Source organism: Ahaetulla prasina, chromosome 6, assembly GCF_028640845.1.
Source record: "Ahaetulla prasina isolate Xishuangbanna chromosome 6, ASM2864084v1, whole genome shotgun sequence".
Classification (NCBI taxonomy): Eukaryota; Metazoa; Chordata; class Lepidosauria; order Squamata; family Colubridae; genus Ahaetulla; species Ahaetulla prasina.
Window position 1 is genome coordinate 22,175,841 of NC_080544.1, and position 16,955 is coordinate 22,192,795.

Consider the following 16,955-nt stretch of genomic DNA (forward strand, 5'->3'; position numbering starts at 1 on the left):
TTCTGCCCGGAGCTCAGCTGGGCTATTTCTCCACTTTCCAATCCCCCCAAAATTCCCGCCAAGCCGCAGGCGACTCTCCAGACTGCCGCCGTCCGGCTCTCTCCTCATCTTGAGGCAAAGGCGGACTATTTCGGCCAGCAAGCTTAGCCACGCCCTCCTCAGGTAGAGCGGGCTTGCTCGGAGAGGTTCGCCTCTAGGCTGTCGGGCGAGGAGTTCCCGCTTCTGGCACCGGCCGGCCTCCGGGGGGTGCTCTTCGGTCGCTCGTCCGGCTTTGCCCCCAACCTCCCCCTCCCCACCCGAAGTTGCGCTCCGGGGCGGCAAAATAAGCACGTTTCCGGCACTTCGGTAACCTCCCTTACACCCCACCCCCCCCGCCTCCTTCGGTCTGACCACCCAACCCCGCGTGTCGTCGCGCAGGAGCGGAGCGCGCCCTCTGAGTGGAATCCCCCCACCCGGGTTCCCCCTCCCCTTTTTTCAGGGACGGAATGGAGGCGTCCGCCAAGTGGGGGCTGCTGGTCCAGCTGGGGCTGCTTCTGACTCGCCTCCAAGGTAAGGGCCGGCCGGGGAAGGTGGGGGGGGGGTCGCCGGCTACCTTCGCCAGAAGGACCTGTCTTCTGCCCCCCCCCTTCTTTTGCATTTCCTTCTGCTTGCTCCATCTCCGCGGAGGCTGAGCCTGCCTCCTATTCGGACCTCCTGCATCCCCCTCCCCAAAACGGAGCACCCCCTTTTCAAGCAAAGTGAGGCCAAGCGAGGCAGGGTTGACAAAAAAAAAACCCTTGTCCCCCAAGGGTATAGTATAAGGGAAGGCTGCACTCGGGCGTCCCTGCCCTGCCTTCCCGGCTTCCCGGGTGGGAGCGAGGAGCCTTTCTCTGCGGAGGTCCTTTTCGCTTTAACGCGAAACCCTTGAGGGGAACAGGGCGCCCAGGCACCTGTCTCGGCCTCGGCTCCTTGAATAAGAAACGCTGGAGAAGTGGGCGCGGCTCATAGGTTTTAAAGCAACTTTTTTTTGGGGGGGGGGGAACGGGAGGGCAGATGGGGTGAGTACTGAAAACATCCCGGCTGAAATCACACACACACACAAAAAAGGCTTTTTTAAAAGTCCCACTTTTAAGGTGGAGAGACAGACAGATAGACAGACAGGGACAGAGAGAGAGAGAGAGAGAGAGAGAGAGAGAGATGAAAGAGAGAGAGAGAGAGAGAGACAGACAGAAAGAAAGAAAGAAAGAGGGAGAGAGAGAGAGAGAGAGAGACAGGGAGAGAGAGAGAGAGACAGGCAGAGAGAAAGAGAGAGAGAGACTGGCAGAGAGAGAGAGAGAGATGGGGGGCAGGAAGAGAGACAGAGGGAGGGAGAGAGAGAGAGAGAGAGACAGGCAGAGAGAAGAGAGAGAGAGAGAGAGAGAGAGAGAGAGAGAGACTGGCAGAGAGAGAGAGAGATGAGGGGGGGCAGGAAGAGAGAGACAGAGGGAGGGAGGGAGAGAGAGAGAGAGAGAGAGAGAGAGATTGATTTGAGACTGGTCTCAAGTCATCCAAGCAGGTTTTCATGTCTAAAATGGGACTTGAAACTCCTGATTTCTAGTTTGGTGCCTGAACCACTACTAGCCAAACTGGCTCTCTTACCCATATTTGGTCTACTATGACCAAATATCTTCTAAATCATGCCAAGAAAGCAGCTGAGCACAGCTGCAATGAAAAACAGGATTATTTTTAATGCTGTGTAGTTTCTCCTTTTGCAAAACTAGCAGATTAAACAGCAAACTCGCCACAAGTTTGCAAGTAACTTCAAAAACTTCTCCTAAAATAGCAGTTTTCTGAAACAACCCAGTGAGCAGAGTTGGCTGTTGATATGATCGTTATCTCTGTGTAAAGCCATGAATTTGTTAGAAGGTCATGGACAAATGGCTGTCCTTTGGGGTCATTACAAGTATCTGGAATAGAAGAACATGGGTGTTTTCTGATACGGAAGCATTTTGCATAAAATAGAATGCAACATTGGTTAATAAACAATAGCTCCAAACTTAGTTTTAAATTCATAAATTGAAATTCACTGCTATTTTCACATACAATATGAACGAGACAAGTTTTTTATATTCCAACATTTCAGGGTTAAGCTTATTACATTGGGTGATTTTGTACATTTGCTTAAAATATTTAAGAAAAAATAGTTGAATACTTTGTTGCTTAGCATGTAAGGCAAGCAAACTTTAATTTTAAGGGACTGGGATTATTTCCATACACTGTACAGCTCAATTTACAATCACAATTGACCCTAAAATTTTCATAGCTAGGCAAAACAGTTAAGTGAGTTGTCCCTCATTTCTTTACACAGTTGTTAAGTGAGTTACTGCAATTGCTAAGTGAACCATGCAGTCATTAAGCAAATCTGGCTTTTCGCAGTGTCTTTGCTTGTTGGAAACCAGGTGGGAAGATGACAAATGGTGATCACATAATCCTGGATATAGCAACTATCATGAACACATGCCAGGTGCCGAGTAAATTTTGACCATGTGGTCATGAGGATGCTGCAGTGGTCATGAATGAGAAAAACAGTCATAAGTCACTTTTTTCAGTGTAGCTGTAACTTCGAACAGTCACTAAACAAATGGTTGTATGTCAAGGACTACCTATACAGGACATCATCCCAAAAAATGTGGAAGCAATGAAATGACTACTATCAGTTGCTGGAGATAGAATCCTGTTAACATTTTTGTTGTTAGTTGCAAAGTCGTGTACGACCCATTGCGACACATGGACAACATTCCTCCAGGCCTTCCTGCCTTCTACCATCCTCTGGAGTCCATTTAAGCTCATGATAGAGGGAGCCCCTCGTGGCTCCCGCGTGACACCTATCCTGCGCAGACTGCACTGGCTACCTGTGGCCTTCCGGGTGCGCTTCAAGGTTCTGGTGAACGTCTTCAAAGCGCTCCATGGCATAGGGCCGGGCTATTTACGGGACCGCCTACTGCTACCGAATACCTCCCACCGACCCGTGCGCTCTCACAGAGAGGGACTCCTCAGGGTGCCGTCGGCGCGACAGTGCTGCCTGGCGACGCCCAGGAAGGGCCTTCTCTGTGGGGCTCCGCCTCTGAACGAACTCCCCGGACTCCGTCAACTTCCGGACCTCCGAACCTTTCGTCGCGAGCTTAAAACGCATTTATTCATCTGCGCAGGACTGGGTTAGTTTTTTAAATTTATGGGTTTTAATTGGGGGTTTTAAATGGGGTTTTAAATTGTATCTAAATTTTTAGGCCGTTATTGAATCAGTTTTTTATATAGTTTTTAATTTGTATTCTATGTATTGTGTTTTTATTGGCTGTGAACCGCCCTGAGTCCTTCGGGAGAAGGGCGGTATACAAATATAATAAATAAATAAATAAAAATGCCTACTGCTTCAGTGACTCCATCCAGCCACCTCGTTCTCTGTCGTCCCCGTCTTCTTTTGCCCTCAATCGTTCCCAGCATTAGGCTCTTCTCCAGGGAGTCCTTCCTTCTCATTAGTGGCCAAAGTATTTGAGTTTCATCTTCAGGATTTGACCTTCTAAAAAGCAGTTAGGGTTGATCTCCTCTAGAACCGACTGGTTTGATCACCTTGCAGTCCAAGGGACTCGCAGGAATTTTCTCCAGCACCAGAGTTCAAAGGCCTCAATTCTTTGGTGCTCAGCCAAATATATATATTAAAACACACACACACACACACACGCTAACATATACTGTTTTAAAGAAGCACACAGGAACAATCCTCCAGGCTTCAATTATGTTCCACTGTAAAGGGCTTCTGGTCCATTTAAGTGACCACTCTTCCTTTTCAGTTTGTCAGCTTTTAATACTTTGGTTTTATTAAATGAATGTTAGCATTCAGAAGATGCCTTCACTATGTCGATCCGCCCCTCCCCATCAAAGTTGTGCTCTCCAGGAAATAATTTTACGGGCCTGGGAGGCTGCTAGCATTTTCTACTAGAAAGCAGTAAGTCTTGTCTCAAGATCTGGCCTATACAATGTAGTGTAGATTGTTTTTGGCTTTGAGTGATTTGATTTGAGACCCTTTATCAATTGCAGTTTGTAAGCAATGGTTCCTTTCATCCCACCAAGGCAAAAGCAAAGAAACCACTAAGATGAAGCATAATACATAAAACCTTTGGTTACCACCAGAGCCCCTGAGAAGGATTAAGTTACTGATCTTTATTCATTCTAAAATGTTTATTGAAAAGTCCTGTATTCAGAAGGCATAATTCTTTAAGGTAAAGGTAAAGGTTCCCCTTGCACATATGTGCTAGTCGTTCCCAACTCTAGGGGGTGATGCGCATCTCTGTTTCAAAGCCGAAGAGCCAGCACTGTCCAAAGATGTCTTCGTGGTCATGTGGCCGGCATGACTCAATGCCAAAGGCGCACGGAACACTGTTGCCTTCCCACCAAAGATGGTCCCTATTTTTCTACTTGCATTTTTTTTTGTACGTACTTTCAAACTGCTAGGTTGGCAGAAGCTGGGACAAGTAACGGGAGCTCACCCCATTACATGGCACTAGGGATTCAAACCGCTGAACTGCCGACCTTTCAACTGACAAGCTCAGCGTCTTAGCCACTGAGCCACCTCGTCCCTTCTCAAAAAATCTTTAGTAAAGTGCTATTTGTCTCTTTCCATAATGCCTAAGAGGGGAAGCCCGGGGAGGGATGTTTTTGTTATATTGCCATTCAGGATGTAACCACTCAATGAAGTAATTCTTCTTGTAAAAAGTAAAGAATTACAAACATTCTGTATGATATTTTTTTTTACAGTTTTTTAAGTCTGTACAATTCTGAAAGGAAGTTTCCATAAATTTCCATACTGGCATCTGAAGACCTCTAAAATTAATAGCTTAAAGATTCTCAAAACTGTAGGAAAACTTAGTCGATGGAAAGTACCTCAATTCAGAAAATAAAGCTGAGTGTGTGGGAACTTGTGTGAGGTGGAAAAACATATTTACCCTCTTCTGTTGTTTATATAGGATTTTTGTAGTCAAATGAACTAGAAGATCTTTTAGAGAAAGGCATTTGTTTCATGAATCATGAATATATAATAATAACCTAGTAGGAAATTAAACCTAAATTCTTACAATACAAGATTTTGTTATAGAACAATAGGTGAACAATATAGACCAGTGGCCTCCAATCTTTTGTGTACCTGGGACCAGTTCCACGGAGAAAGGTTTTTCCGTGGACCGGAAGGGGCGTGGTTTTGCATGCTGCCTGCATGGCGTGGATGGGTTAGGGTTAGGTTCACTGGTTTGTGCGGACCAGTGCTGGTCCACAGACCAGAGGTTGGGGACCCCTGATATAGACCACTATTGGATGAATGTGGGAGTTATGGAAAAAAAGGGAATGAAGATTTGGAGAACTACGATGTCCTTTTAAGAACTAAACTTTCATTTAGGAGGCCAACAGCGTATCCAGCGATAGAACAACCTACTGTAGTAATATTTTTAAATCAATGAGTAGGGCAGTTATAAATAACCACAAAATTAAAGATCTGAAGATGGGTTGCAAGAGGATTGAGCAACTTATATTGCCTTATCCTAAATTCCTCAGCCTTCTCCTCTACCTGAAGTTTGAAACATGAGGAATTACTAAGGGTCCCATAAGTTCATGGAAAACTGACAAGGAAGGATACAATAGATCACTTATTAAATTTTCTTCATTGCCCTATTTTGTTGTGTGAACAAGACGTACATACCCATATGGGATTAGCTCCACCTTGCTTAAAAAGACACCCTTATTAATAATAGCATCACTTACCTCAGACAGAAAATAAAGGAGAACAGGATGTGCTTCTTTTAATAAAAACATATAGGGTTGTTAACCTCAACAAACTTCTCACATTTTAGAAAAAGGTGTTTAAGAAGTTGTTGACAAATGCTTTTAAAAAATTGGTTTTAAAAGAATGAATGAAAGTGAGGGTTTTTGGGCTAAATATAAGGGTGGATATAGTACCTATTTTGCACTGATTCAACAGCCACTTTGGTGGCGAACCTTTTACTCACTGAATGCCGAACAGGTACGCGCTTTGTGTGGTTTGTGCGCGCGTGTGCTATCTGCACTAACACGTGGCTCCTCCTTTGTGCGCTGCATATGCAACTGCACCATCTGCGCATGTGCACCATGTTTCATGCCCCGTGTGCTGTGCACGCAACCACACCACCTGCACATGGCTTTCGCACGGCTCCCCTGTGCGCTGTGTGTGCAATCGCACCATCTGCGCATGCATGCAGATTTTGCGGTGCTCCCACCTGTGCGCTGCATGTGAGATCACACCATCTGCACAAATGCACACGCATCGCAAGAGAGCTCTGAAGACCAGCTGGGTCCCCTGAATTGTGCACATGCACACCGGAGGCCCGAAAATCAGCTGGGGCGTGCTCACATGCACAGCTGCAGATGAGTTGGGTGACAGCTTGTGTGCCCGGAAAGAAGGCTCTGTGTGCCACCTCGGGCACGCATGCCATAGGTTCGCCATCACGGGTATAGAGGGAAATGACACAGTTACACAAAGGATAGAGGAGATATATATGACATCACTTAACAACGGCAGCAAAAGTTTAAAATCTTTGTATTGATTTCATTAGAAAGATTGCATTAAACATTAGAAAGAGCAGGGTCACTATCCTATGTTAATTTCATCTCAGTGTTTTGTCTGCAAGTTTCATGGTGTCACTCATAGATTGAAACTGAGCAGGGTGAAGGAAGGTCTACCATAGTTCTGAGTGAAGGTTGGCGATTTTGATTGAAGATACAGAAAAGGAAAGTGTAATTATTGTAGTGGGTTTGATAGAGTCCGAGGAATCGGCAGTTTGACATAGAGGAGGCAATTGCTTTATAACTTTTCAATACTTAACATGTAGAGGCAACAATGGTGGAGCTGCAGCTATTAAATGTTAGTTCTTAAAAGTGTGGAGTCTTGCCATATGGGACACAGGATTGCGCTTACAAGGATATTTGTGCACTGAAAGCTGTTCAAGCTAAATTCTTAAGATTTCTAAAAGTTTCCCATTTTGTTGCTAATGTACTGCTAACGTTAAACTTTATTAACTGTATTTCATTTGAGTTCAGTTGCAATTCTGCTGGTCAAAATATTGGCTTAAATAAATTTGTGGATAGGGGAAAAAGGTCCAACTAATAATACTCCCTCACTCTATATATGTATACTAGGCTTGGATGAAGCCTGAAGTGAAATCAGGCTAAGAATTTTAGATTTACAAAGAAGAAGAACCAACAGACCACATTTATGCAATAATGAGTGTTCACATTTTCCCTTTAGAATAGAATAGAATAGAATAGAATAGAATAGAATAGAATAGAATAGAATAGAATTTTTATTGGCCAAGTGTGATTGGACACACAAGGAATTTGTCTTGGTGCATATGCTCTCAGTGTACATAAAAGAAAATTTATTATATATTTTATTTTTATTATTTTATTTATTTTATTATATATTTGTACCATTGCCTGGTTCCATCTCATAGGACAGTTTTCACATTGGCACATCTAGATATTCCATCATTAGTTGTACTGTTAAGTAGATTGAATAGTATTTCTTATCAAGAGCATTTATATTCCCGTTCAGACTCTAAAACTGTACTGCATATTTTTCTGGATTGCTCTAGTTATCATCCCTAGAGGCTAATTTCCTTTCTGATTACAAACTATCATGATCATTCCCACATGGCAATCATGCACTTATCTACTAAACAACTAGGATCAGGAAGTCTGTAGAACTGTAGTCAAATTTTGTAACGTATCAGTGAAAAAACAGAAGATTTTGGACTTAATCCCTCTCCCAGGTGTGTTTAAGCTTAACTCAGGTATGGAATAGAGTTCAATGGAATTGAATGGCTCATAAGTTTAAATAAGTAAATAAATAATGATGAACAGGTTTCTAATGAACTGTTACAATACATATTTTTGGTTCTTTTTCTCTTTTTGTTTTTATTTCTTTGTCTATGATCATATTCTTTAATAAACTGAAATTGGATTAATTTAATTTGAACAATATGTTTTTCTAATGTCCTTTCTTCCAACTGTTAAAGTAATTCATTATTACGGAGACCTGCTTTTCATCTCTAATCAAGTGCAAAAATAGGAATCAGTGGACAGTTTTAAATCTGTATACATTAAGGAATATAAACTATGTCTTCTCAATCTCCTTGAAGGCAGTTTCAATTATTCATTTTATTCATGCTTGGAAATAATAGAGTGCAAGTTTTTGTTATCTGTTTGTCAGCCCTCAGTTTTTAACTTTTAATTTAGCAGATGCACATTGCACTTAAAAAAACCCCGATTATAGCCAAAATTAAAAGTGTTAATCAGAGAAAAGAGTCTATCTAGTTTTGTTTTTGTCTAGAAGCCACTTTTAGTCTTTGTGCTAGAGACAGAAAACTTTTTTGACTTGCGTTTTGCTAATTAATTTGTCATCATAGAAATGTCTAGTATTTACTAACTATGCAAAAGTAAAAAGTTGTGATTCTATTTTGTATGTTACTAAACTGAAAAAATGGAAGTAAATACTTTTTGTTTTTCCTCTTTATCCTATACCCCTCTTCCCCTTTTCTTTTCCTTCTCCATTTCTCCATTATCTTTAATTTCATTTGTGTTTTATTCTATGATAATCTGAATTAAAATCACACACACACACACACAGAACAAATATAGCATTAGCAAATGCTTTTTAGCAATATGGCCTCATGTGATGAGATAAGCATACGGTATTTAGCCAAGCACTGGGTTAGATGGTTTATATCAAGAGACAAAAAAGGAAGAAAACCATGCACAGATATACAAGAAGGCGATTTTGAAATGTTACTGTACATATTCAGCATTTCTACAAGTGGAAGTGGTAAATCCTGCCCAGAATATTTTGTTTGAATAACAGTATGCTCCTCTTGATCCACCTCTTCCTTTTTGTACATATTTGATTGCGTGCGCTGAATTGTGTGTTTCAGCAATTTATGAGATCAAAAATGCTAAGTAAATGATTTCCCCCATTGGTACTGAAAAAGTGACTGCCCCCCCCACACACAAAAAAAGCTATGATTAAGCTAAAAGAAAGTAGGATTTCAATGAAGTTACAATTAAACCAGAAGCTAGGATGAAGTTACATTTATTTGAACAGTATTGCAGTATTTGCTATAACTCTGACATTCTGTTTCCTTCTCTACACAGTACATTCTGCGGCTTTCGAAACCGTTACCCCTTATTCACTCTATGTGTGTCCTGAAGGTCAAAACCTCACTTTGACTTGTAAAATCAGTGGGGTTCTCGCCAATCGCCATGATTTCTTCGCCATTTGGTACTTCAGCAACAAAGATGACCGCAGCTGTTCCCAAAGAAAGCATATCCATAACATCACTGCTAAGCAACTTCATCATGAAGCTGAGATGCACCATAGGCAACTTCATGGGAATGCCACTGCTGAGAAATATGCCCAAGGGCATCAAGTCAACTATCACGGATTGGAATTCTTTTCAAATCATCACGACACTTTCCATGTCACTATAGCAAATCTAACTCTGCAGGACAGAGGATACTACTGTTGCTATATAATAGAGACTAAGAAAGAAAAGAACAAGCCGCATATCTTGCACCATTCTTATGGCTTCATGGAACTTCGTATACAGAAAGGTACAACGTTGTGCACAAATCAGACGTAATTAAAATTAAGTATCTCTATTTCTCACATTCTCCTAGGAATGTCTATAATGCGAGATGAATTGGTCTCGATGAAATTCCAAGAGGGTCAAAACAGAAAAGAATGTTTAAGATGGAATTATAGGCAGAGGTGGTATTCAGCCGGTTCTAACGAACTGGTAGCGGAAATTTTGAGTAGTTCAGAAAACGGGCAAATACCACCTCTGACTGGCCCCCACCCCCATCTATTCACTGCCTCCCGAATCCCAGCTGATCGAGTCCCAGCTGATTTGCTGGGTCTTCTTTTGTTGCCCTGCACATGGAGATGGGAAGCAGGTTAGTGGGGTGGAGAGGGAGTGGAGATTTATAGTATCCTTTCCTTCCCCTGGAGTGGGGTCAGGTGGAAATTGAGATTTTACAGTATCCTTCCTCTGCTACGCCCACCAAGCCAAGCCATGCTCTCCAAGCCACACCCACAGAACAGGTAGTAAAAATTTTTGAATCCCGCCACTGGTTATAGGGGACAATTTCTTTCCTTCCTGTATAAAAACAGGTTTTATAATAATGAAAATAGATTCCCTTTCTTACAGTTTTTAAAAAGTTGCTGCACAGGGGTGAGAAACATTTCTCCTTTGATGTGGAACTTGATGCTACAACTTAATAACAACAGCGCTTAGACTTATATACCGCTTTACAGTGCTTTGCAGCCCTCTCTAAGTGCTTTACAGAGTCAGAATATTTTCCCCAACAATCTGGGTTCTCATTTTACCCACATCAGAAGGATGGAAGGCTAAGTCAACCTTGAGCCTGGTGAGATTCAAACTACCAAATTTCAGGAGCCGGCAGTCAGCAGAAGTAGCCTGCAGTGCTGCACTCTAACCACTGCGCCACCGTGGCTCATCAATTGGGCAAAATATATAGGATTATAGGCATCTGTTCGCTTGATATTATGGTCCATATCCCATTTTCTGATGGGAATTGACCTGAAAAATATCAGATCGAATAGTCCCTTTATGTTTTGATTTATGTATTTATTAAATTTATATATCAATGGCATTATCAAGTCACTTTAGTCACCTTTATTCAACATGCAACTTTCAAAAATGAAATGCACATTTCTTTTCAAGTAGTGAAGAATTAGTATGTACCGGTAGCGAAATAGGAATGCATTTTTCTAGAAATTATGATTATCAAATTTCCCTGACCAGGTAAGGGAAGTTAATTATATTATTATGGTCAGTAACTAAAACTGAGTACAATTTAAAGAAAAACCGAATTTAAAGTATTTTAATAGGATGCTTAAAAAATACACAGAATTCCCTGACTAAATCACATGATTTCTTTAAATCAGTTTGATTTAAGACAGATTATTCTATTCCATCTACATTGGGGAAAGGTATATTTCTTTTCTAGTTCTGGTTCTATCTCTCCCCCAAACCCTTTTTCTTTTTAAGTTGAGTGATAGTTTCTATTTGCAATCTTTGCATTTGTAACGTTAAAATACTAACGTAATGCACAAGATTAAAAGGAACAGTTTAATTTACGTGGTTTGTAGCACAGCCCCTTTGATATACATACCTTTGAGCTGTTTCAAACTAAATGGGGTATGCCCTAACAGCTTTGTCTGGGGTAGGAATATTATAGATTTTTAAAGATTTATTAATGAATGAGAATTTTATTTATTATTTTTTTAATATGCCATCCAAGAAACTAACGTTTTACTACTTTTTGTTTTTAATTCACAGGAAATGGGTCATCTCCAAACTGTACATTTCATCTTGATGACAATACGGAAAGTAAGCCTGCTTTTACCATGTAATTGCATTTTTTCCCAAGGAGCTGATTATTTTTTCCAAGCATAAATCCCTGAAATTTGACATTCTAACTATTGGTTTTGGAATTTAATCTTTTGTTCTTGCACCTTATATTAACTCCTAGTTTCACACTGTCTAATCTCCTCCTATTTTATTTACCCCAATTTTGAAGCTGTTATTTATTTATTTTTTATTTATTTATTTTGTCACACAGTATATATAAGCATAAGCATGAAATACAATATATAAGCATATATATAAGTATGAGTATGTAATAACTATATTAATTGGATATAACGAAAGGAAACAATAGGACAGAAATGGTAGGCATGCTTGTGCTCTTATGCACGCCCCTTACAGACCTTTTAGGAAAGGGGTGAGGTCAATAGTAGACAGTTTTTGGTTGAAGCTTTGGGGATTTTGGGAAGAGACCACAGAGTCAGGTAATGTATTCCAAACATTAACAACTCTGTTACTGAAGTCATATTTTCTGCAATCAAGATTGGAGCAGTTAACATTAAGCTGTTCATCTTATAAACTTAAATTATCTTCCTAATATACAATGATTTCCAAGCCTTTCTTATGCATCTCCATCTTCTTTCCTATCTCATTCTTCATTATAGGTTTGATAATCTTTAGCTTCTACATCAGAATAATCCACATCTAATGTAAGATGACGATATTTAATGTCAACAGGGACCAAAGATCAGTAGTCTGAATTACCTATGTTACTTACGTGTTGTTAATGTCCTTTCTTAATTAAAACAGAAGTAGTATTTTTTTTTTCAAAGTGGGAGACAGTAACTCTTTGGAGCAATTGAGAGTATTACAAATTCTCAAAAGGAATTAGTTTTTTTTCCTAGAAGGGGCTGATTTGCAAATTTGGCATGTTTAGCAATGGGAATCCTTAGGTGGAATAGAAATTAAGTAAAGTTTATCATTGTCACCACAAGTTATAACAGATACCATCAAATACAATAACAGTAGAATAATAAAGTTGTAAAATGGATATTTTTTAAAAAAAAAAAGAATATTAAACGTAAGAAGGTTAAAACAAGATATTAAATATTTTTCCTCTCTTTGCATATTGATAAATGAGGGCAGAGCAAAAATTCATATATATGTAATACAGATCAGGGGTCTCCAACCTTGGCAACTTTAAGCCTGGTGGACTTCAACTCCCAGAATCCCCCAGCCAGCAAAGCCACCAGGCTTAAAGTTGCCAAGGTTGGAGACCCCTGATATAGATAACAATAATCAGATTTCCAAGATAGGAAGAACATCTCTAGTGAGTCTACTGGAAAGGCTTTTTTGTTTATAAAGTGTTTGTGGCTCTTTAAAAGAGTCATTTTAGAGAGAACACTCCAATAGCAGAAGAAAGTTATTATTGTTGACCATGTTTAATGTTATTGGTGGCTGGAAGTGGAAATAAAATTTGGATTGGCCTGAGAAACTAACAGAATTGGAAAACCTTGGGCCACCACAGGTTCAGTGCTTGGGATGAGATGTAAGGGGTGAAATGTAAAATTTGTTACTACCGGTTCTGTGGGTGTGGCTTGGTGGGGGGTAATGTGACTGGGTGAGCGTGGCCAGCTTTTTTTTTTTTTTTTACTTTTAAAAGCATTTTTTCTACAACCTCTTCGGCTGAAGAGGTTTTTAAAAAATGCTTTTAAAAGCCTGTGATGATCAGGCAACTCAGCTGGGATCGCCAGAGGGAAAGAAAGCTTTTAAAGGGTTCTGATGATCCCAGCTGAGTTGCCTGATCGCCAAAACCTTTTAAAAGCATTTTTTTTACAACCTCTTCAGCCAAAGAGCTTGTAGAAAACATGCTTTTAAAAGGTTTTTGGCGATCAGGCAACTCAGCTGGGATCGCCAGAGGAGCCTTTTAAAAGCTTTTTTTTTACAGCCTCTTCAGCTGAAGAGGTTGTAGAAAAAATACTTTTAAAGGGTTCTGACAATCCCAGCTGAGCCGCGCGATCATCAGAGGCTTTTTTTTACTTTTAAAAGCATTTTTTCAACCAAAGGAAAAATGCTTTTAAAAGTTAAAAAAAAAAAAAACCTCTGATGATCGCGCGGCTCAGCTGGGGCGGGGGGACGGGACAGATTTTTGCTACTGGTTCTCAGAACTACCTGCCCCCATCGCTACCGGATCAGGTGATCCGGTCCAAACCGTGAGCATTTCACCCCTGATGTATAGAGTAAAGAAGATACCTTGATGGAGAAAAGTCAGATCTGTTTGCAGAATGATGAGCGAAAAGCCCAACTCACATCCAAAACAATCTGAGGAGAGGAAGAAATAGCCAGTGTTTCTCAGCCTCGGCAACTTGAAGACTTTGACTCCCAGAATTCCCCAGCCATCATAGTTGAAGTCCGCACATCTTCATGTTGCCAAGGTTGAGAAACATTGACGTAGACAGTCAGTTCCTTAGAATCACAGGAGGGTAAGAGGTGTGGGCACAGTTAGCAGAGTCAGACTTAACAAGATTCTTTTACAATAGTCCATCTTAGTAAATGTTATTTTAAACTTCTTTGAACTCTGTCCCTTGGTTTGGTTTATACCAGGGGTATCAAACTCAATTTCATTGAGGGATGCATCAGGGTTCTGTTTGATCTTGGAGGGTCGGGGGGGTGGCATGGTGTGGCTGAGGGGCATGGTCATGGGGGCATAGCCATGGGGGCATGACACGGGACACACATGTGTTTATGTGTATAAAACACACATGGTTTTATACACTTATAAGAATAGAGAGGTGGACATTCCTGTGATCTTGAGCACCCTATGAGAGAGAGAGAGAGAGAGAGAGAGAGAGAGAGACCAAATCAAGAAACTGACTCCATAGGAAGTCTAGAACTATAAATCATTGACATAGGCCAGGGGTCAGCAACCTGCGGCTCTAGAGCCACATGTGGCTCTTTCACCTCTCTGCTGCGGCTCCCTGTCACTCAAAATATGCGTCACAACCGCCAATGTGTGACACCCACCGGCACGCAATTTATTGAGCTTTTCAACCCCCGGTAGGCCAACCGAAGAAAACAGAACGTTTACTTCAACTACGTATGCTAGTTTTGTGGCCGCTCAGGAAACAGTCAGGCACGGGAAGGGTTTTGTGGCTCCCAGTGTTTTTTTTTTTCCTGTGGGAAACAGGTCCAAATGGCTCTTTGAGTGTTTAAGGTTGCAGAACCGTGACATAGGTTATAGTAGCAGAAACATGCAAACCTGAAAGGTAAAATATTTTACCTTTCCTCCCTTTTATAACTTTCTGAGTCAAGGACGGCTTCCTGTGGTACTCTGGCAGCCAAAACGGGGCGTGGAGGGGAGATGCGTGTGGTCCCCTGCGCCCCATTTTCAGTAACAGTGGTACTGCAGGCCAATCCTTTGCTATTTTCAGGCCAGCCCCATGGGCCAGACCTAAGCACCCCGCGTACCGTATCCATGAGTTTGACACCCCACATCTATACTGAAATGGTCACTGTGGTTTACGGTAGCGCTGTTTTCCTATCTAGGTCTCTCTCTCCAGGTAGATACCCATTTTGGACAAGAAACATAAAGACTGCTTGTTAATTTATTAATAAATCAGTTTCCTAGCTATTTCCTTGCTCGAGCAGATGGAGGTAATTTGCTGTTGTGGTTAAATCTTAATATCCATACTGACACTGCAGCTATTTGGGATATTCAGAACCTTGTGGTCACCAATTATGGGGTTGTCCCATCACATTTTCAACTCCTTCATCTCTGATATCCAGGATAGTGTGACCTGCCATTCTGCATGTGAATTTTTCTTGTTGGCCACCTAATGGAGGCACTTTCTTGTCACACTAAGGTAATCCTGTATTCAGGTTTGGAGTTATAGTGTCGGCTTTCTTCTGCACGGAAAATTTTAATTGGATCCAAATGGCTCTGGAGAAATGATGTAGTTTAGCACTCCAGTTGCAGCTCTGATCAGCCTGGGAAATATGTGTATGATCTGGATCAGGGGTCACCAACCTTTTAGACCTCAGGGACCACCAAATTCATAATTTTAAATCCCACGGACCACTAATACGAATTTTTTAGAAAGATAAATAGTATTTAATGCAATATAAAAAATGCAAATAAGTTTTTTGCGGACCACCAAAATTTTCTGGTGGACCACCAGTGGTCCATGGACCACCAGTTGGTGACCACTGATCTGGATGGTTGATGCAACATGTCTTGCAAAGTGTCTGTTTGGCAATGCCAAAGACGCCAGTCAAAAAATACTTTGGGAGATGAGGCGGTGAACAAACACCTTCACCATCTTATCCAACCACTTTTCTAGTAGTTGGGAATGTTTTTGACAATGAAGTGCAGAACACATACGGATGTGCTTGAACAGATTTAGCGTGAGACTGAGTTAAAAATTACTTCTCAAGCATATTTTGGCTTCTATATACTGTACAATTTTATAGGATAAACTTTGAGTCAGTAGCGATAGCTTCCATGTAATGTATGGTCGCGCATCTCATAGCAGTGGCTCTGAAATGGCCTTCTATCTGATGAGGGTGTGGGGAAATTAATTGCACCTAGGCAGCAATTAATTAGGTTTTAAGAAAGGATTATTGAGTCTGTCATTTGCACCTCTATAACTGTATGGTTTGGTTCTGCAACCCAACAAGACAGACACAGACTTCAGAGGATAATTAGAACTGCAGAAAAAACAATGGCTACCAACCTTCCTTCCATTGAGGACCTGTATACTGTACGAGTCAAAAAGAGGGCTGTGAAAATATTTACAGACCCCTCACATCCTGGACATAAACTGTTTCAACTCCTACCCTCAAAACGACGCTACAGACCACTACACACCAGAACAACTAGACACAAGAACAGTTTCTTCCCGGACGCCATCACTCTGCTAAACAAATAATTCCCACAATACTGTCAAACTATTTACTAAATCTGCACTACTATTAATCTTCTCATCATTCCCATCACCCATCTCCTTCCACTTATGACTGTATGACTGTAACTTAGTTGTTTGTATCCTCACGATTTATATTGAAATTGTTTTCTGACCCTACGACTATCATTAAGTGTTGTACCTTATGATTCTTGATGAAGGTATCTTTTCTTTTACCTACGCCGAGAGTGTATGCACCAAGACAAATTCCTTGTGTGTCCAATCACACTTGGCCGATAAAAAATTCTATTCTATTCTGTTCTGTTCTGTTCTATTCTATTCTATTGAAGGAAGCAATAGGACACCTAATCCCTAAGAAACTAATCATTGTTTTCAGCAAGACGCTCAAGTGTGTGTGGCAGACCAGAGTCAGAGAGAGGTTTGTTTTTGGTAGGAAGGGAACCTTTGTTTGAGTGACAGAAGAACAGAAGTGGCTGATGTTTTTACAGGTAGTCCTTGAATTACGACCACAATTGAGCCCAAAATTTCTGTTTCTAAATGAGGCAGTTTTTAAGTTTAACTTTGCCCTTTCTTGCCATAGTTGTTAAGTGACTCACTGCAGTTGTTAAGT

The 16,955-nt window shown here is 41.0% G+C and overlaps 2 protein-coding genes across 2 annotated transcripts in view; one reads left to right on the forward strand and one right to left on the reverse strand.

The window, feature by feature from the left end:
* CDH23 (cadherin related 23) overlaps nt 1–16,955 on the reverse strand; it is a 719,962-nt gene that overhangs the window by 82,718 nt on the left and 620,289 nt on the right. The gene's annotated exons all lie outside the window — the stretch shown is intronic.
* VSIR (V-set immunoregulatory receptor) overlaps nt 171–16,955 on the forward strand; it is a 28,980-nt gene continuing 12,195 nt past the window's right edge. The window contains exons 1-3 of the mRNA XM_058188067.1: nt 171–549; nt 9,187–9,645; nt 11,397–11,447. Of these exons, the coding sequence (XP_058044050.1) occupies nt 486–549; nt 9,187–9,645; nt 11,397–11,447 (574 nt within the window). The 5' untranslated portion in view covers nt 171–485. The remainder of the gene's footprint in view (nt 550–9,186; nt 9,646–11,396; nt 11,448–16,955) is intronic.